General features: G+C 26.1%; 3 protein-coding genes across 10 annotated transcripts in view; 1 reads left to right on the top strand and 2 right to left on the bottom strand.

The window, feature by feature from the left end:
* Positions 1-6,189, top strand: part of LOC107169053 (uncharacterized) — a 40,323-nt gene extending 34,134 nt beyond the window's left edge. For all 4 annotated transcript variants that reach the window (XM_089215739.1, XM_089215742.1, XM_089215745.1 and 1 more), the window contains exons 3-8: positions 182-344; positions 415-466; positions 2,433-2,622; positions 2,677-2,839; positions 3,334-3,461; positions 5,626-6,189. In XM_089215739.1, the coding sequence (XP_089071865.1) occupies positions 182-344; positions 415-466; positions 2,433-2,622; positions 2,677-2,839; positions 3,334-3,461; positions 5,626-5,784 (855 nt within the window). In that variant the 3' untranslated portion in view covers positions 5,785-6,189. The remainder of the gene's footprint in view (positions 1-181; positions 345-414; positions 467-2,432; positions 2,623-2,676; positions 2,840-3,333; positions 3,462-5,625) is intronic.
* A 3,193-nt stretch (positions 6,190-9,382) lies between these two features.
* Positions 9,383-17,660, bottom strand: LOC107169052 (uncharacterized). 3 transcript variants are annotated; one of them, XM_015518666.2, is made up of 4 exons: positions 17,503-17,660; positions 17,180-17,439; positions 11,565-11,631; positions 9,383-11,451 (listed from the first exon to the last, which is right to left on the bottom strand). In XM_015518666.2, the coding sequence occupies exons 2-4, from the start codon at positions 17,285-17,287 to the stop codon at positions 11,363-11,365; spliced, it is 264 nt and encodes an 87-aa protein (XP_015374152.1). In that variant the 5' UTR covers positions 17,288-17,439; positions 17,503-17,660; the 3' UTR covers positions 9,383-11,362. The 3 variants fall into 3 exon arrangements, with proteins under 3 accessions (XP_015374152.1, XP_015374153.1, XP_089071899.1); XM_015518667.2 differs by having other exon boundaries at positions 17,537-17,654; XM_089215773.1 differs by having other exon boundaries at positions 17,180-17,567.
* On the bottom strand, positions 11,651-17,169 carry LOC149061464 (uncharacterized). Of its 3 annotated transcripts, none has more exons than XM_089215766.1 (3): positions 14,947-17,169; positions 13,640-14,879; positions 11,651-13,577 (listed from the first exon to the last, which is right to left on the bottom strand). In XM_089215766.1, the coding sequence occupies exon 3, from the start codon at positions 13,543-13,545 to the stop codon at positions 13,180-13,182; it is 366 nt and encodes a 121-aa protein (XP_089071892.1). In that variant the 5' UTR covers positions 13,546-13,577; positions 13,640-14,879; positions 14,947-17,169; the 3' UTR covers positions 11,651-13,179. The 3 variants fall into 3 exon arrangements, with proteins under 3 accessions (XP_089071892.1, XP_089071893.1, XP_089071887.1); XM_089215767.1 differs by having other exon boundaries at positions 13,682-14,879; XM_089215761.1 differs by having other exon boundaries at positions 11,651-14,879.
* Positions 17,661-21,372: the final 3,712 nt, after the last annotated feature.

Here is a 21,372-nt window from a genome sequence, read left to right as displayed (position 1 = left end):
AATTTAAAATGTTTAAGCATTGAATTAACGAGCTAGTAAAATTATTATTTGTGTGAATAATAATTGTTTATTAAAATATATTTTCAATGAAATATGTATAGATAGATGGGATTTATAACAAATTTTTATATATAATATGAATAACACATTTCATAAAATGTATAATATTTTTGTTCTGTAGGATATTTCCGGAGGTTTTGATTGGACCTTGGATGTTTTGGGATGGCAAGTGGACAAAGATCAATTGTCAGTTGTTATAGCATGTGCTATTGTCATTATAGTACTTGCTTCAATAACTATTGTGTTTATAATTTGGTACTGTTGTTTTTGTAAAATAAAAAATGGTAAGCATATTGTTTATTTTATTTATGTTGTCTTTTTTTTTTACTATTTATAATTATTTTTTTTAATTAGTACAAAACAGTTGTGATGAAGAAGAACAAAGAAGCAATACCAACATACCTAGGTAATCATGAATATGTTTTTAAAACATTCCACAATAACTTATCAATAGTTTAACCTTATGGTTTTTAACAATACAACAATTTTTTGGTATATTTTATGAACCATACAATTTGTGTTCTTTTAGTTATATGTGTTAATTTTTATTCTAGCATTAAGTTATATACAAATTTCTAACCGTATAACCGTATCTTTAACGTACATTTTAAAATTATTTAATAGTTTCTTGCCAGCCAACATTTATAAATTCATTTAAATTTACTAGCAGACTGGTACTCCAAATGGAGAATCAAAATAAATAGTGAAAAATCATCTTACATTAACTTCACTCTCAAAAAAAGCACAGTACCCCCAGTCTACTTAAATAATAAAGTCATTCCTTCTTCCTCTAACGTTAAATATTTGGGTATGACACAAGATAAAAGACTTATCTGGACCACACATATTAAAAAAAAAACGACTCATACTAAATACCTAACGAAGAGCACTCTTTCCACTTATAGGAAAACAATCAAAAATTAACCTTAATACTCATAAAAAACTGCTACTGTATAAAATCCCCCTCAAACCAATTAGGTTATACGGTATCCAACTATGGGAATCAGCAAAAAAATCCAATATCTATAAAATTCAAACATTCCAATCAACCTCGTTATATATGATTACACATGCTCTTCTATATGTTTCAAACTACACCTTACATTCAGACTTAAAAATACTCACTGTTCAAGAAGAAGCCAAAAATTCTTATACACTTTTCTGTGCCCATCTTACAAACCACTCTAACCCTCTAATCCTTGCTCTAAACTCTGAATTCATTCCTGGAAATCCACCTAGAAGGTTAAAACGAAATTGGAACCGTGACCTGAAATAACTCTAATTCAAGCCCGGATTGAACCGGCGAGCTACCTAGAAAATCTCGGTGGGCTGCGTAAAAATTCAAGATCAGTGTTATATCAAACACTGACATAAACTAGAATAATTTAAAATAATAATATAATGTATTTTATCTATATACAATATACGTCATATAATTATATAAATATATTATATATATAAAGTAAAATAAAATTTTAAACTTATAGTTATAAAAAATTGATTAAAAATCGTCATACTACTCATACTTAGGCCATGACTCATGAGTGATGAATATTGGATGAATAGGTAATTTGTAAATGTGCTTTATAGAAACAATTATTTAAAGCACACATACTAAAAGAGTGATCATAAAAAATGTTTTTCCAATTGGCCGATACTTTGTTGAGGGCCGGTAGAAATTTAAAATCTCGGTGGGCCGAAAAGTCTCTATCCGGCGCTGCTCTAATTCTCTAATCAGTAAAATGCTGGATGATTACTTCATCATGACAACCATGCTAATATATGTAACTCCTTAAATATGCTTATTGTAAAATTTATTTATAGATTATATGTATTAAAAATAGAAGTTAAAAAAAACGTTTAATAGTTTAAGCTTTTAATATATAAAACATAAATAAATCAATATTTATTTGTGTAAACTATTTCAAATAAATAGTTAATAATTTATCTTCTTATTATAAATTATAATATTATTTTGCTAAAACAAATTAATATATGATTTGACTAAAAAATATTCACTGCATTATTTATTACATTTATCATTTTGATCCACGAGAAAAGAATGCAAATTATTTAAATTGATGCTGAATGCTAACATAATCATTTAAAAGTTTAAATCTACAATTATATTTTTTTCATTTTAGCAAGACATTTTATGCCACTATTATTTTTAGTTAATTAAATTAAAATGTACTCAATAAAATTCAAATAACGACTTTCAACCTGTAAAGTTATTTTTGCACTAATTATGAACATATAGAGAATAGCCAATACACTATGATTAATTATAATAATAATGTTTAATGCAAATTTAATTCTATAAATAATTGCCAAATATTAACATAAGTACTAATCAAATATTTTATTTTCAGTTACTCCACTGTATTCCTAGACCCCAAAACGGGAAGTTTTATATATAGTAACCGTATAGTTGAGTTGTTTCCTGAAAGAGAAGGTTCTCCCGATCATTGGTTTTTCAATGATCAAGGAGATGAACCTATAAGTACAAATACAGTACCACGTTCAGCTTCCGTACCACCAGCAAAACAACTTCAGTCATTTGTATGTTTTATTGATGGATTTAGAATAACAAAATTATGAATGTATTTTTTTCAGGATCCTTGTATTCGTGAAATAAAAGAATTTATTAGCAATGAAACATTTGACGTACCTAATTTGCATTATATTGACAATGAGACCCAAAATGACCCTTGCCATTTGCCAAACGCTTTACCTCAGATCTCTGAATTTAATCCTCATCAATTTACTTCCAGCAGCAGTAAGTATTATTTGTTAAACTGAAATGTTTTTAACTTGCTATATTAAAAAAAAAAAAAGTAATAAAAATGTATTAGTTTAGCTTCTTTGACCTTTTCTTTTATCAAATATTGGATGTATGATTATTAATTATATATTACATTTGAATAAGTGGACATTCACTCTATTTGATTTATCTTATAGAGTATTGACAAGTGCGTAACATAATAAATTAAAATCAAGCAGTTCACTTTTAATTTTGTGTTATTCACTTGTAACTTATAAGTGTACCATTTTTTTTATCATCCAAAAATATTCCACACAGCATATAATAAATTTTATCCCTTTATACTGGATTTGAGTGTTTTTGGATGATATGACTTAATTAAATATAATTTAAAATTATAAAATTCTCCAGATATATTGTTCTTTATTTACGTAATATTGAAAATAGACTTCTTATTTTTATCATAATCAATCTCTAAATAATTGTTATTTAAATTACATTTTATTTAGTTTTGGAAAATTGCCATACATGTGATGGAAAATCTATAACACTGCGAACAAGAAGTCTTCCAACACATGTGAGAAACAAGAAACGGCCATTCTCAACATCTGACAACTTATCAGAGCTTTATGCTAAGGTATTTTGTAATTAATATAATACAAATGTGCAGTTAACATACAATAAGTTTTGTACATTTTAAATAGTTGTAAGCTAGGCTGTATATATTTTTTCAAGTTTATTTTTTATTATTTCATATTTATTGATTTAACTTAAATTATATATTTTAATGTTTTAGAGGAGCTTAAAACAAATAAGATTTTTTAATTTAAAAGAATTTTTAGTTCTAAGAAAAATTATATAGGTTTAACTTTTTAGCTCTTAACATTTAGTAATGAGAAATGTAATAGTAATACGTAATGTCAATGTCATTGGGCTTGAGTTTACTGGAATTGCCATTCTTACATGTTTAAAATTTGCTCGCTTCACACAACAATTTACTCATCTTTTAAGTATACTTTTGAATTTTTGTCTTATGCATGTGAAATGTTTTTAATATTTTCATGCATTTAAGATGTTAGTAGAAGCAGAATTTGTCTTGAAAGTTAAGTTTATTTTAAATGTGTAACATTTTTATAATAGTAATTTTTGTTACATACACCTCTGGAATCTCAGCAGTCACATCAGTATTTTTAATATTTACAAAAAACTAAAATATGTTTTGCTGAAATTCTAATACTCATTTTGTATTTACTCACAAATTTATGTATAATCTTTTTTTATTCTTTATGTATATAATACACAATCTGTACTGTTTTTATAATATTAAGTTAGCATATCTCTACACCAGTTGCGTTTTAAACGCCTTGGAGGATTTCCCGGAATAGTATTTGCTGATAGAGCTTTAATTAAAGGATTGGGATGAGATGCAAGCCGATTATGAAAATGTATAAATCTAACATCTAAAATAAAATTTCTAGTTAAATAAATCATTGCATATAAACATAATCAACTTAAACATGTGTAAGATAGGCAGGTCCAGGCTGTTCAATATCAACACTCCTGACAAAATAAAAATTTGCGCCTCCGAAAAACAAAATTTTTCTAGTTAAATTTAGATGCAATTATAGTTTATAGTTATATTCTCAAATAGTAAAACCTTAAGTATGCACATTTGTGTATATTAAAGAAAAAGAAAATAATACAATTTAAAGAAAAAAATTATACAATAATAATGCTAACAATGTTTTATGATTTATTGTTAAATGTTAAATCAATTCTATAAGAAAATAACCTTATTTTATTTTAGGCTTCACTGCTTCAGGACATAAATTATAAGTATAGATCCGTCTTCCGATGCTCCATAGTATATGCGTAGTTACTCAGAAGACATTTTCAATTGAATTTCAATTGTAATATAACCGAATAATCGTAATATAAAAATAAAACTATAGACCTAGTTATAAAGTAGTGAATCTGGGCTCGCATAAGGAACTATATTTATCATTCCACACTAAACATATTACTATAATTCTATTTTTATTATTCTCGACCACAGGAAATACCTTGATATGTCTAGTGGCTTGTAATATGTGTAAAAATATAAACATTGTTATAAATAAAATATAAAAATATCGTAAAATAATATATTAAATATATTATTTTACGATGTAATTTGGTATCAATTATCATCGATTGTCATGAATGGAAATTAATTTCAATAATAAATTTGAGTTTAATGATAACAATTTAAGTATTAAATATATTTCTATAAAACAGCATCATTCATCTCGCATCCAATAACAGATATTAATATATTGAAATATTTTGACTTCAGATTTTCAATAAAAAAATTTAACGATATCAAATTTTGTGCTCCCGTTCCTACTTGATATTTAGCACACACCTTGCCAGATCCTCCGCCTGACCCTGATGATTGGTAGTTGTATCAAGCCAGGTCCAACCACGTTAAACGGCCATGCTAAATAATCCATTATGTTCTTTAATAACATATTTATTTTTTAATATTGAATCTTGACCAAATTGTTTTTAATAGTTCTAACTACAATAATTTAATATTATAAATAATCTGCAGAAAACAATTTTTTTTTTGCGTTATGAGTTCCTTTCATGACAACTATTTCATATTTATTTATTTTTTTTAAATTATAACAAAATGTTTTAAAACTCTAAAAATCAAGGCATTGGTGATGTAGTATTGACATAATCTTTGATTTAATGGTTTTTTCTAAGAGGTATCTTACTAGATATATTGAATAATTATTTAAATGTAATTTTTTTAGGTAAATTTCAGTAAAAAAAGGAAAAATCGTATGAGGAATGATGAAGCTGCAATTATTGCCATGAGTAAATCCAGGAGCCAGTTCCTCAACAACAAAGATACAGATATATTGGTTGATAATGAAGCAGTGATTGTTTACGACGAACGGACTGCTTTATAAAAAGATAATATTATGTGATATACTGTAGGCTGATTGCGTTTAGAATCTCTTATGTACTATATATATTGTCATAATTGTTTCTCATATGAGTGAGGTTATTGCAATACATATAATAACACTGTAAGAACAGTTTAAATGCTGTGAGAGATAAGCTATAAACTGTGTTCCACTATATGTGCAACACAATATGTTGTACTTCTTTATATATTGAATAATAATTGTTTTGAAACATTATATAATATGTATATTACACTAAATCAAATACCATTTTTTTAAATCTGTATTATTATTATTTTTTTATCTTCCCTTATTATTTTATTTAATTATGTATTTAATCGTCAAATTAATTAGTGAAGAGAAAATAAAATAACAATAAAAAAATGTTATGATTATGTTACAAGTCTATACGATGTGTTTGTGTGTCATTATATTTAAATATTCTCAAATTTCTCTGATACTAGTATGTCCAAATAATTTAACAAGAATAGTTTTATAAAAGTAAATCAATACAGAGGATTTTGCTTAATGTGGTTAAATGAGTTTGGTCTTAACTTAAATGAGGATACCCATTATATGGAATGGGTTATGGGTTATGCGGAATCCATTGTATTTGATCTTCATGATTTTACTTTTAATGTTACTAAAGATGAATCACCATTTGACAAAATTCTATAATATTTAAAAAAAAAGCAGTTAGGTAGTTGGAGACCCAATAGTAAAATATTTTTGATTTTGCGATTGTTAGTCTGCAATTTGTCACATGCTGATTGATATAATTTTGGTTAATACCGCCTATTCTATAGGTTTATTGCATCAGGATCCATGTAAACCCAATGGCAGTCTGGCTAAATTTTCTCAGTAAATTATTTAAATAGGGGCTTTTGCCAGTTTTTTTAAAATTATAACAATAATATTATTACAGTTGGTAGATTCTGGCATGATGATTAATAAAAATGAATTTACTTAATGATTTAAAAAAAAAGTAATTCATTTTATCTTATTTTGACATTTAGAAAATTTGCCACATTTTTATTTTAAATTATTATTGTGCGGATGGCACCTTATTGTTATTAAATGAGAATAAATCAATAAACTGAATTAATGTTTAAATTTTATTAAATAATTTTTTCACTTGATTCTACCATAATATACATATTTATTTTTGTTGTCACTACTAGATATTATCAAATGTTCTTTACATTATACATTTACAATATTGTGTAATATGAAGGTATTTTTTATTTTATTTAGTTGTGAATAGTTAGGTCTCAGGTATAATAAAATATAATATTTAAATAGATTATTAACTATAGTTAACTAATCTTAAACAATTCAACATTGTAACAGTTTGTATATCAAAGAGAGATAGTACAAAACTTATAAAAAATATGAACTTCACTACTTCAAAATATTAATTTTATTTGAACATGAAAACCTAATGTGGTTCAGTATGGCAGTGTCATTCGGTTTGGAGTAATTGCCATAATATGTTGGATCAAAAATACAGGAAAATAAACTTAAATTAATAATAAATCACGAATCATAGTAATATATCATGTGGATTTAATTAATACATCTATGTATTTGGAGTAAATTTAACTGATGTACAATATATATAAAGATAATTATGTTTTTGTTATTCTTAACTACTCAATTGTGTTCTTGAAAAGATCTTATCATCTAACATACAATCAGATTTCATACTTATTGAGGATACCTAGATCACACTATAAAAATAATTTATACCTATCAATATCAATTATTAAAAAAAATTAAATCTGTATAAGTTTAAATTTAAAATAAATAATTAATATTTCAATGTAATATAACCATATGAATATTGAAGGCAGATATAATAATAATAACTGTAATATCACACAAACAAGATAATATTAATAATAGAACTAAAATTTTAAAAACGAAACAATTACTTTTATAGTCTTATTTGTGAATTTTTAGATATCACTGGAACTATTTCTTTTTCACTTTTTTTCTGTGTTTTCTGTTTACTATTTAGGCAGACAGGTTTAATATTATAATTTCATTTGTTCAACCTTTACAAAAAAATCTTAATTTATTCCATTGAGACTATGGAAGGTATTATACTTACTTAGATATCTATGATATTTTTAGAAATATGAATATGCTTATTTTATCTATAACTGTATAAATAACACTAAGTAAGATGGTTATATTGTATTGAGATAAAAAATAGAATGTGAGCAAATTAAATAGTTTTTTTGATTAGTTATATGCTTTAGAAGCGGGTTAAAAAATTTGCTCCACTCGACTGAAAACTTAAGAGAACACCACTGAATTACTTACGCATTATACACCCGGTGTCTGGGTCTCTAGCCACAGCATTATTTTTAATTATTTAATTAACTCAAGAACTTACTTAATTAGTTTAATTTACTGCTGAAAAAACTAAGTTTACTTTGGTAAATTTAAATATATATTTTGGTAATCATAGTTATTGCTAAAATGTTTCTGTTCTGTTTTTTGTTTCATAATATTCTACATAGGTTTGAAACACCAACTACTCTTTATGTGGTATACACACTGATTAAAAAAGTGAAATTAACATTTTTTTTAAACTGAGTTTGATTAATATCAACTTTAAATTTGGCGAGTTAGTTTTATTATACGATAACTATTAACTTCTTTTGTAACAGTCTTGTATACAATTAATTTGAGTTGAGTAAACTATTTTCATTAAGTTTGGTAGGCAGCCTTATACACTGATAACTTGTCAGTGATAAGGTTATTATCAGTTATATAATATAATCTAAAAATTATATTATTATTATATTGTTGTATGAATAATATTTTAATTGACTGTTGATATAAATCTACTGTAATCCATAAATACATATTGAGAAATATTTTCTATTCATTACAATCGTAAAAATAATTCAATTTATTGTGATATATTATGTATATGACAAGATAAATATTTAAACGCATTATGTTTTTTAAAAGTGATTTTAATTACCCAACATAAATTACATAATAAGTGTTTTGGTTATTTAAAATATATAATATTTAATGAGGTACTTAGACCGGAATCCCTAAGATACGTCAGTTAAAGCACAGTGCTTTCATGACATAAGAAGTTTATATTTGAGTAACATTTGAACTTGTGAAATAAATTTAAAAATAGTAAAATTAATAAATTATATATTTTTATGAGCTTCTAGCATCATGGTTTATTAATATTTAATTTTATTTCTAACCACATAATCAATAAATTCTAAAATATAGAAGAGTTAGGCCCTACATTTGGAAGTCACCCTAGGTAATTATTAATAATGAATGTATCATCTTCAAACTATTTAGCAAAGTATTCCAGAAAAAAAAACCTATTTAAATTATTAATTAATCCATAAAATTGTTTCATTTTGTTTGTAATATTGGAATGAAAATATTTAAAAAATAAACAAAAAATTATTTATTAATTAATTACGTATTTGAATTAAATATATAAATACTTCATATTTATATTTTTTTAAATGTAAATCATATTATTTTGTTAAAAAATTAGTAAAGGTTTAAAAATTAAATATTCTGATAAATACAAAATTATTAAAACAAAATGTATAATAATATGGGTTTTTATTCAATATAAGGATAAATGTAATAGCAATCAACTGTAACAAATACATATAATAGATATATAAAGAGGATGAAAAAGTTTAACATTATAAACTCTGATTGTATTAAAATCAAACATGCGCTTAGAATTAAATTAAATGTTATGTTTATAATTTTATAAACTTAATTATAGGTAATATGGAATAATAATAGGTTCTGTATTATTGACTACATTAATAATATAGAATTCTAATGATGTCATATTATGTTTAACCACACTATTTGCATACAAAATAAAATTGTGTAATTTTAACTACTTGTGTAATTATAATGTAAATTAGACAACACAACAATTATATTTTTTCTATGATACTTATTTAGAAATACCTTTAATGGCTTTTTTTTTTTTATAAATAAATTAAGAGCTAAGTATACTATTTTAACATATAGTTTATTCAAATAAAGACTGTTGATTCACATATTTCTTTTTTATTCTAATAACAGAAATATGATAATATGAAGTAATGGTTTAAAAATATTGTAGTTCTAACATTTCTGCCAATTAACTTGCACTATAATACTTATATAACACCATATACCTAATGTTATGTAAATACATTAATAAAAACTGTCTACTATATTTGTATAGCAGTTTTATTTTTAAAAAAAATGTATATAATACCTATAGGCTATAGCTTTAAAAAATATTTAAATGATTTTAGCTATTGCACATTATTGTAATGAGATTGATTATGTTATAATTATCATATATTTTGATAACTTTAAGAGGATTAAGTACAGACTTTTTGTATGAAAAATTAGTATGTTTTGTTTATTGAATCGTTAGAGAAAAAAAAACTGAAATTTAAGTAAGCTCATTATAAAGTTTAGTGATATTAATAGTACAAGTTTTTAAATTTCAACTCAAATCATCCACTTAAAATTTATTTTAAAATTAAAAATATGAAGAATTGTTATTATTATTACATAATAAAAAAATAAAAAAATCATAAAAGTATTAATATTAGTAGTATCAATCTCAAGTAAACTTCATAAAGAATTTAAATGATTTTAGATTTTGCTTGTCGCATTATAAGTGTTGTTGGTATGATGGACAAAAAATATATATGTTTAGTAAAAAGTGAAAAATATTATATTTTGCCTACGATAGGATTACATTTAAGTGGCTTGCTATATCTTTTAATCATCATATAACACATATTACTCATATATTTACATGCTCTCAGTTTTAAACTTAAAAACAAGTTAGTATTAAATCCTCTTAAGATGTTGATCTCTAAATACTATAATGTGTGTGTTTTGAATGAAAGTAAGAATATATTTTGTATGAAAAAAAACATTTTTTACCTTAAAGTCTAATAAATTAATCTGTGTATAAGGTAAATTATTTTCAATACATAAAGAAATAATAATATTAACTGATGGGTGAAATTCCATTAAAATAACTTGTCAGTTTGAGCTTTAATAAGTTAAATATTGGTCAATTTTTGTTGAACAAATTCAACTAGTGGAACAAGATACTGAACTATAGTGTATTTAGTTTAAAAATGGCATACTAAATGCTGTAGTCAGCTATGATCTTGCACCAATAGTTTCTGGAAAAAGATAGATGTGTGAGTAGATATTGAGGTCAGTACCGATATTGAAGATAAATGCATAGTTTCGATGCATTTTCATGTCTGACTAGCCATTCATAAACTGAATAGAGTATGGATCTATCATCAAGTTATTTCATTTTTAAGTTTTAATATTGCAGAACACTGCTAGATAATATATATATATATATATAAAAAAAACAGAATTCACTTATTATAATATATAGATATTAATACATTTAAGTTTACCTTGTTTTAATTTTAATCATATTTCAAATAATTATGTAGGCCCTAAGTTTATAATTTATATAATCTTGTAAATATTAAGTGACCTAATCATTTCTTGTAATACGATAATATTCTAAATATCATTTGTCTGGAGTTTCAAGACCAGCGTGGATCATCAAATCAGAAATATTCTTCTCTAAATCATCAATACGTGCACCCATGTCATCTAGTATTTATCAGTTAAGAAATATTAATATTATTAAGTTAACCTTAATCACAATCAAATAATATATATATAAAAATATTTATTTTTTTAAGTTGTAAGTAGTTGAAAAAGGATATTTCTCGATAATATTTGATCAGACATAGTTTGGAATTTGTCTTTCATATCTTGTAGAACAATTTGAATCTGAAACAAAATATACAATACATTAAAATGTAATTCAATAATTAAGTAAGCAATAGGAACAACATTTAATATACTGGTAATTTTTCTGCAAAACAAATAAACGTTTGTTAAATTTAAATGTATCTGCATATTGACAATGAAAAATAAAGATAATAAAAGATGAGTTATGTTACAATGTTTTAAAATGCTCAGTTTAATAATATTACTTATTGTATTAAATATAATTTAAAAAAATGAAGTGTGTTCAGTCTACTAAAAAAATATCTTATTAGGTAAACATTGTAATACAAAAAAAAAAAAAAACTAAATAGTACCTACCTAACTCAGTCTTTTATAATGTATTATTTGTCTTTTATCAAGGACATAAAGTTATGATTCTAATAGGTAAAAACCAACCTACTTGATATATTTATAATAGAAAATAAATTATACATTTCATCAATTAATGTAAGTATATAATTATTGGTGTGTTAGAAGTCAAAGATTATCAAATTGTAGATTATAAAAGTAATTGATAGGAATGTAAAAAACAGTTTTGAATAAATAATATTACGGATGCTAGAAGTGTAGAGAGGTTTGATTGTTATGACATTTGCTTATTATTAGAATGTTTTAAGACAATGTCAGCCCACTATTTGCTTTCTAACTCTGGTTCACGCTCAACAAAAACAAAACACATTTACGCAGAATCATTTTTTCTATGTTTTTAAGTAATCTTAGAACAAAATCACTTATTTCAAAAAAGATAGAAAATAATATTTTTGAGGAAATGACATATCAATATTATATTTTGTTGTTATTTGATTTTTACTCGACTTTAAAAATAAACAAAAAATGTTGTAAATTTGTTGTAAATTTGAATGATGCTAAATTATTTTGAGACAATATTTAGACAAATCGATATGCCATTCCTTAAAAAATATTATTCACATTCTTTTTTGTAATGGGTAATTTTACTGTTTCCAGAATTATGGAGGTCATAATTTACATTTATAATACACATTATTATGGCAAGTATGGAAACATAATCATTGAAAATAGTGAATTTGAATCCATAGACACCTACAACATAAGAATTGTTGCAGGATGTTTTTTGCTGTCTATATACCCGACAACCATGATAAAAAAATATGCATGATAACAATACAATAATGATAATGCCAGTACACGATAATATTATAAATTATAATTAATATTAATATTAGTAGCAATATCTGCAACTTTACATTATTAATATTCATTGATTATATGAATTGTATATTAAATCAATTGTATAGTACCTATTATACTTATTATAGTATCGTATAGTATGAGAAATGGTGATGGAAAGGGATATTTAAGTGAAGGAAAAATAAGATAAAAAACTTAATATTTTAACACACAAAAAATATCATAATCATTTTATAACTATATAAAATATAAGAAATAATGATTCAAAAATCTGAAAAATTAAAAATTAACAATAATACTTAATCACATTAGTTACTTACACACAATTTTTATAAAACCAATATTTTCCTACTTTATTATTTTTTAAGTCTGCACACTTCAAATCATACCACTCAAAGCATGAGTTGCATAAAATTGATTTTTCATTGCTAAATGCCACGCAGTTTCGGTGCAATATGGTTTAATACTATTAATATTAACATCATCCTCAAGTATTTCTGAATAAATTTTGTTTGGTTGGCATTTTATATCGGATTTTCCAATTATGTAGTTGTTTCTACGGATCTGATCTATAACATTTTTATTAGTTAACCATTCAATGATTATATTTTCCTTAATTCTGTAATGTTTCTTTGTAAAAGGTGTAGATTTTGTTTGAACATGTTTTTTTGGTAATCTGATAGTCGTTAAATTAGCTCCTTTTGGTCTGCCACAAATTTTAACATTTGGGGTAACTGAATGCATGCCAACTGAGATATGTTTTCTTTGACTGAACACTGAAATAATTAAAATTAATCAAGATTTATTAACATACTATAATAATATATACAATATTTACCAACAGCTTCATTAGCATTCGGTAAATTAGCAATAAGCTCACCAGCGCTAGGTATAATGATGGCATCATGATCCTCAGTATCTTCTACATTAACTTATCCTCTTCAATTATATTATCATTGAAACAAGTCATATAATCATTCTCTTTGAATACACAATTATCATCTTCCATCAATTTTATCAACAACTTTTTATTATTTGCCCAACAATCAATTATTAATTTCAACTGTTCAATTTTCCTATGGAACTAATCATTTGACATAATACTTAACATTTCTGAAATTTTAGATGAAAACACTGATGTTTTTCTGAATTTTTTGTGCAATGTTAAATATTTTTTTGGTTTGTGTGTTATTGACAAAATTATTGTTATCATTACTCAATGTATTAAATATAACATGCAATTTTGTATAATAATTTCTTGTCCACCAATTATCGCAAATTGATGGATCAAAGAGAGATAAGTCACCTTCACTTTTTTTGAAAATGTGTTTACACAGGAGTTTCATAGACCTAAAAAAACACAGCTACATGATTGGTCTGTTGTACCTTCAACAATGGTGTTTTTTTGTAGCAGTTGTTTTTTCAAAAAATCATAGGCATAGGGAGTCAATAGTCTAAAATGTAATTTATAACTCTTCTCTCATTAGTGTCTCTGTCTGTCATAACACATGAGTATTAGTGTTAGCAGGGTTATTATTTTTAAATGTTTAAAAAAACCATTTCAATGTTTCGTGGAGTTCATTAACTAATAACCCTATTGAAGCGATCTCACTTTGTCCATTTTCATCTTCTACCGAAAGAACAATAACTGGTATCATCCTATCAATCAATTTATACGTAGCATCAGCAAACACAATCTAGGGGAATTTTTTTATAAAAATTAACATAATTAGTTCATAATGAAATTGTTACTTATATTTACTTATGGAAAGGCTTAAATACAGTTTTCATTTTTTTATCTAGCAAAAATATTCCCAGTAAATTTTAGTCACTGTCAGTTTATATTACATATTTTTTAATTCACTTCGAGTTCTTCAACAATTTGTTCAAAGTTTTTTTTTTCTATTATTTGTTTTTCTTACAAAAATAAATGATTAATATCAATATAATTACAATTTGACAACTTTTACTTAACCTTAAAGAAAGAAAAGTAGAGTACACTTAATATAAATACCTTTGGTTCGGATAGATTGGTCAAAAGAGTTAAATTCATCTCCTATTTGCAGAGCCATTTTAATCTAAAATAAATTAAACCAATGTAGCCAAGGTAGATTTTTAATACATTTTAATTTAATACAAAATTACCTTAGTAGCAATATCTATACGGACTTGTTTCTTTGCAAGTTCATACTCAATAATTTAAAAAAAAAAAAAAAAAAAAAAATGTATTATATTATTAAACACAGAAACATAAAACATATTTATCTAGGTCATCAGTGGATGATTCTATTTAATGTTAACATCTTTTTCTTCTTTATCTTGGATTTTAATCTTATATGCCATACAAGCTACTCTTATTTTGAGTGAAGCAAGTAATGTATTGGTTTTACAATGATTATTTTTTTTTTAAGTATCAATTGAAGTACTTTTTTTATAAAGCAATTTTCCTGCAAAAGTACTTTATAGACAATGGAAAAGCTATTTATAGACATTTTAATTTTAGGAGTTTTTTTCGTAATTTGTGGTATTTTGCCTTAAGTTGTTAAACTAAACAGAATGTACCAATAAACTTTGCTCTGTTTATCATGCAAACCACAATATTTTTTGGCTTTCACATATCCCTTTTCATTACCATTAGCATAAGTATTTATAAGTGTAATTAGTTCATGTTAATTTAAATTTTAAGCTGATTTTTTTCATCATAAAATAACATGAAAAGAAAATAGAAGGGCTTTAGCACCCCAAAATTTTTCATTGAAAACGCGCCCTGGACATAAAAATACTTATTTAATTTTCCCGACAACATTCAGTAATATGCGCAAAAATTAATTTTCCAATTGACCGTTGCAATATTTACAATAATACACATTATTTACAAAATATATTAACAAAAATGTAATATGATTAGGTACCTGTTTGATGATAATAATATGTTAATGATATATTGATATTTAATTATATTAATAATGCTGCAATAAAACTATAAAAACTGCTAATTAGTAATTCGCATTTCGCATTATCATTATTATATTGTTATCATGCGCACTTTTCATCTTGGTTGTTGGGTCTTTAATAAAGAACTGACTGTCGGGGATATAGACACAGCGTATGCTTTTATTTGTGAATGACACAACCAAATTATTTACTATTAATTTCATGATAATACAAAAAAATATTCGAAAATACTTATAAAAAACATTAATATCAGTTGTAGAATATTGTTATCTGCATTATTCAAATGGTTAATTCTCTTTATTTTAAAGTCTATCATTGTACAGTTAGCAAATAAGAACATAAACTACAAGTGAATGTTTGATAGATACAAATTTTTAACTTAGCACAAGTTTGCAGTGACATGCTTACATGATAGTCAAGCACACGCAGAGGAATATGGAATAGCCTGATAATATTGTAGTGATCACGTCGCCTACAGATATCAGTAGTCAAGGATGTTGTTTGGAAGGTGACTCTTGAGTTAATTTAAACAACGTGGAATTTTTCCTAGTTAAATTATTGGATTATTTATTTTGACAAAAGTACAAAACATATACATTTATTTAAAACATGAAAGCTGAATTTATTTAAATATTTAAGTATTCTGAATAACTAGAATAAATTCGGTTTGGCTAGAATATTTTCTAAGTTCAATTTAATTAATTTAAAGAACAGACTGGCGTGAAGGTGTTCTGGCTAGTCTGGTCAAGTCGCGTCTGAATACAGGCCGTTTCGGGGTCTCTTATATAGTACTACCCTCTACTCACCATAGCCTACTTGCTCTTGTCACTGTTCTCACGGATGTGGTATAATCATCTAAACTGACGGAAATGCGACCCGCCCACATATGAGATCAGTACACATCCCGTGCAGCTGCATGCTTGATAATACTGTATCTATTATTATGACACTATATTCCTAGTTTGGGTATCGTTTCTTGGAATTCTTATCCCATAGTCGTGTCTAACGTCCTGAGGACATGCAACGCCTATCTATCTGTTTTCATAAATGTTCAGTTAATCCCCCATTGTTTACATAATGTTATTTGGTGTCCACGCCTAACTTTTACCTTTAGTAGTCTTTTATTATTTTAATAATCCATGGCCACTCCCTTGGCATTGTTACCCTCTCAGGTGGTGTCTACATAATTATTATCTAGTTGACTGTGAACTAAGCAATGCAGGACGCTAGTCCATAGCAATATTCCCCATCGTTAGAATAGTTATCATTTATTTGTGTAATCAAACGGACAGATACCTAAAACGCTTTAACCAGGTAATACAATGATGTGAGCACAAGTTTCAGGTCAGCAGCACTAGTAGGTATACATATAAATAAAGATGTACAATGAAACAATGGTGTTGTTAAAGTACGCAGCACTCACTTGATTGTTCATATCTTCAAACGCACGTTTGTCGATGTTTTCGGGGATATCGTCTCTAATGTCTCCGTCTTCTGGCTCGCTTAAGTCCTTGGCGGAATAATCGTTCATGGTGCAGAAGTTTATCCGTTGGTTATAAATGTAGTAGACAAAGGTGAGCAATCACTTAGCTTCTAAGCGTCAAACGTCGTCGAATGATCTCCGTAATAGCGGTACACGAGAGCGACGAGACAAATGGCGACGGTGTGAGCGTGTATGTGCGTCTGTGTGACGAAAAATAAAAAATAAAATATAAACCAAACAAGTGAACGCCAATCAATTATTACTTATTCGTAGATATTATTATTATTCGTCACCTACCAAAACATCAAAACTATTCAAAACGTTTATATTATTATTATTATTATCATTATAAAAGCAAAATATTCCAAGATACTACCTATTGCGTTGATAGTATTTTGATAAAAGTATGTGTAAACGGGGGAGGGAGCACTAACAACAATAAATTATTCATTGTCAACGATAGTATGAACGAACCGTGATAGGCGTGGAAGATAGTCATGTGACCAATGGCGTCGCACGAGCTCCTAAAAGCACAATTGCGCGCTTTTTTAAACAGACAAAATGCGCACTGGTCGTAAATTATCATTCATTACGTCTATTTTTCTTTTCAATATGAATATAAATTTATCACTGAGCGTACCAAAATGCGATTATTTTCTTCTCGATTTCAACAGGTACCTTTGTAGTACAATGTAGGCACCTATACGGCTATACATGCGTATTTAACAATAGATTGAATATTACATTACGATTATTATTATACGGTAACTATACAAGCATACTAGCTGGTACCTTTCTTTGTCCTCTGTTAACCATTAATTTAAAACTGACATGTCGTCATAAATCTTAGGTATTGCATTATACACCAGTGTTTCCCAAAGGGTGTGCCACCACAACTTGAAATTTTGATTTAAAAAAAACATAAAACTATTCTATTTATATTTAGATAATATTTATTCAAAGTTTGCCGTGATAACAGCCGACAATAATGTGCCGTGATGGAAAAAAGTTTGAGAACACACACGAGTGTACAGTATATATAGTACCAATACTCAATAGTACTGAGTACTGAGCAGTTAGTAGTTACCTAGGTACGAATTTACAAAGTTTAATAAAAAAAATTAGGTAACTTGAGTTACATCTTTGGTATAGCTATAAATTACCTAATAGCATAAAAACAATATTTGTAAAGTTTAAAGCAGATCTGAAGAATAATATACCTATTCATCACTCACTTTCAATTAACATGGGCAGCCCCATATTTAATAATCTAACATTATATAGTTAACCGATAATCAATACGGAACATTGTAATGCCGATTTTTCACAAACATGCGAGGCTGTCTTCATCGAAATTTAGATTAGACATTGAAACGCATCTAAAAGAATTAGTAAGCACGGGTGTCTATCATTTGAATAAATAATAATATTATTCAGCCGTGCATGCGTATATTTAATATTATGTCACAACTATACCTAATCTTTTATAGGTCACGCGAAGCTGTAGTTAGTCTGTAATGTGTCGTAATTACGTTTAAAAATCAATAGGTGCCAAATAATGTTTGATAACTTGACAGGTAAATACCTGCACTGATATCTGATACCATGTCGGGCATGTGGCAACTTTTAAATTAGGTAGGTACCTGGCAACTATGAAAATGGGTATTTATCTAAATAATAATTATTCTTGATAAGCGTTGGAATTGTCATTTATCATTTATCATAATATTATTTCGTTGAACAAAACACGTACTTAAGCCTACAAAAAGGGCCACCATAATATAAAAAGACCTACATAGTATACCTATAGTATACGTGATTTTTTGGAGATAACCAAAGCTGCAATTATTGGTTTGCTGACTGTTTACTATAATATTATGTTCTTTGTGTCGTACTATTATAATGTATTGATTTTTCAATGGTTTGTATTACCTTTTTACGATTTAAAAATAAAAAAGTTTGCAGGTGGTTTCCTGTTGGGGTCTATAGTTGCTACTTTTATTCAAAATAGAAAATTCTCAGTGCTTTTAAAAACAAATCTGAAAAAATTTAATATGAGATTCTTCATCTTAAGTGATTTTTATAGCTATTTATTATTAATTAAAAATTAAATTAAATTTGTTAAAACAACAAAAAGAAACAAATTATGTTATTATCAACGACAAATGTTTTAATCTAAATAACATATTTTTCTCTACTGTTGGCACCATAGGACAACCTCCGGCGGTCGTGGGATTCTCTCAAGTTTCCTTCGGCTCAGCCGGCGGTTTTATGCCACGTAAATGGATGGGTGACCGTTATTGAATTTCGATTTTTTTTGTCAATTTTTTCTTTTCATACAATTATTATTTGTGATTTTTTGATCAAAAAGAGTTAAACATTTGATATAAAGTACGTTTTTTCATGCGTATAGCTCCCTAAATATTATTTGTAAAATGTTTAAACTTATAAAGTTTATTTGTTTAGTACTTTAGTAAGTACCTCTACAATAGAGCATATTAGTTAAAAATATATTCACAAAAATTGAGCGTTGTACAACTGCAATGTGTGATATTTAACTAAAAAGTTAAAAGAAGTTTTTTAAGTTAACACTGAATCAAAGTTGATATTTTTCACAATATTGACTCGAAGGCGTTTACTGATACTAGTTGGTATACTCATCAGTGTTGTAAAGTATTTGAGTAAAAGTATTTGAATAAAAGTATTCAAATACTTTTTTACGTATTGAATACTTTTTAAAATACTTTTATTTTTGAAGTGTTTGAACGGTATTTTAAATACATTTTTTTAGTATTGAATACTTTTTTTATTCCTTTAATTCTTTATTCATTGTCAAATAATAATAATGTCATAATAATATTATAAATATAATATTATTTTATCATTTATGAACAATTCGATATCGGTTTTAGTTTTCGTCTATTAATAGCCTAACTAAATATGTTTTACTCCGAGAAACCGTCTGTTTATCGTCGACGACGATCGCAATTCGCAACGGTACGTTATCGGTACCTACTACCTAGCAGTGCGTCAGTAGAGAGAGTGTTTAGTGTTGGTGGTGCAACAATCACTAAAAAAAGTACTAATATGACTGATAAGCATTTCCAACAAATTATGTTCTTAAAATGCAACACACAAATGTTCGATTAATATATTATGAATGATACAGAATTAAATTGATTTTTTTGTTTTGTATTTTAAAATTATGTCAAATACTTTTAAAAAGTATTTGAGTAATACTCAAATACTTTACTATAGATAGTATTTGGGTGGTATTTTAAATACTTTATTTTATAAGTATTTGAGTAATTACTTAAATACTTTTTAAAAGTATTTTTTACAACACTGATACTCATATATAGTATAAACTATATACTATACAATTTTATTATATAGTTTACTGTATATAAGACAAAGCCTTAATTCTTAAGAGAAACATGATATAATTTCATGTTCCCCTTGATATTGTTTTGCTATATTTAATTTTGTCAATTTTGTAATAATATAATATAATGATATTAACAATATTTGTTGGTCCTTTCTTAATAAAATAAAATGTAGGTATACCTTTTGTTTCTATATGAATATGATAATATATTAACATGAATATTTTTATTTTTTGCTACATATTAACAAAATAAATTAATACTTAGAGTAAACATTTTTGGTTCAACAAATTAATGAATATTGTTGTACTGGAAAAATTACACGAACACTCAAAAATAAAACATGAATTACAGTACCCACTAGTAGTGGGCCATTGACATTTTAACCACATTATGGCCATATGAGCCATATGAGTATTGGGTAGGCACCTATCATGATTAATATTGAGCAGTACCATAGGTATCGAATAATCAAATAAATTTTATATTAAATAGGTAGTCGCCGTACCTACTGTAATAACGGACCTTGGACTGGTCGTTTCCTATGTGTATAATATAATAGTACTTACCTTATTCTTATTCTTATATTATATACGCGCAGTATAGGTACCGAAATTATGGTATGATATAATATTGGTAGGTACTTATTGTTATAATATTAATAACATTATACCTACCTTCTATATCTATCGCTCTATTAATCTTTAGTGTCTGTCGGTCGTCTGATAATGTCGATATTGCATTAAA

This window comes from Diuraphis noxia, unplaced genomic scaffold (genome assembly GCF_037042655.1).
Source record: "Diuraphis noxia isolate RWA-SAM2 unplaced genomic scaffold, SU_Dnox_SAM2 contig0001, whole genome shotgun sequence".
Classification (NCBI taxonomy): domain Eukaryota; kingdom Metazoa; phylum Arthropoda; class Insecta; order Hemiptera; family Aphididae; genus Diuraphis; species Diuraphis noxia.
Note: the sequence above shows the minus strand (reverse complement) of the source record. Positions and strands in the feature narration are given on the sequence as shown.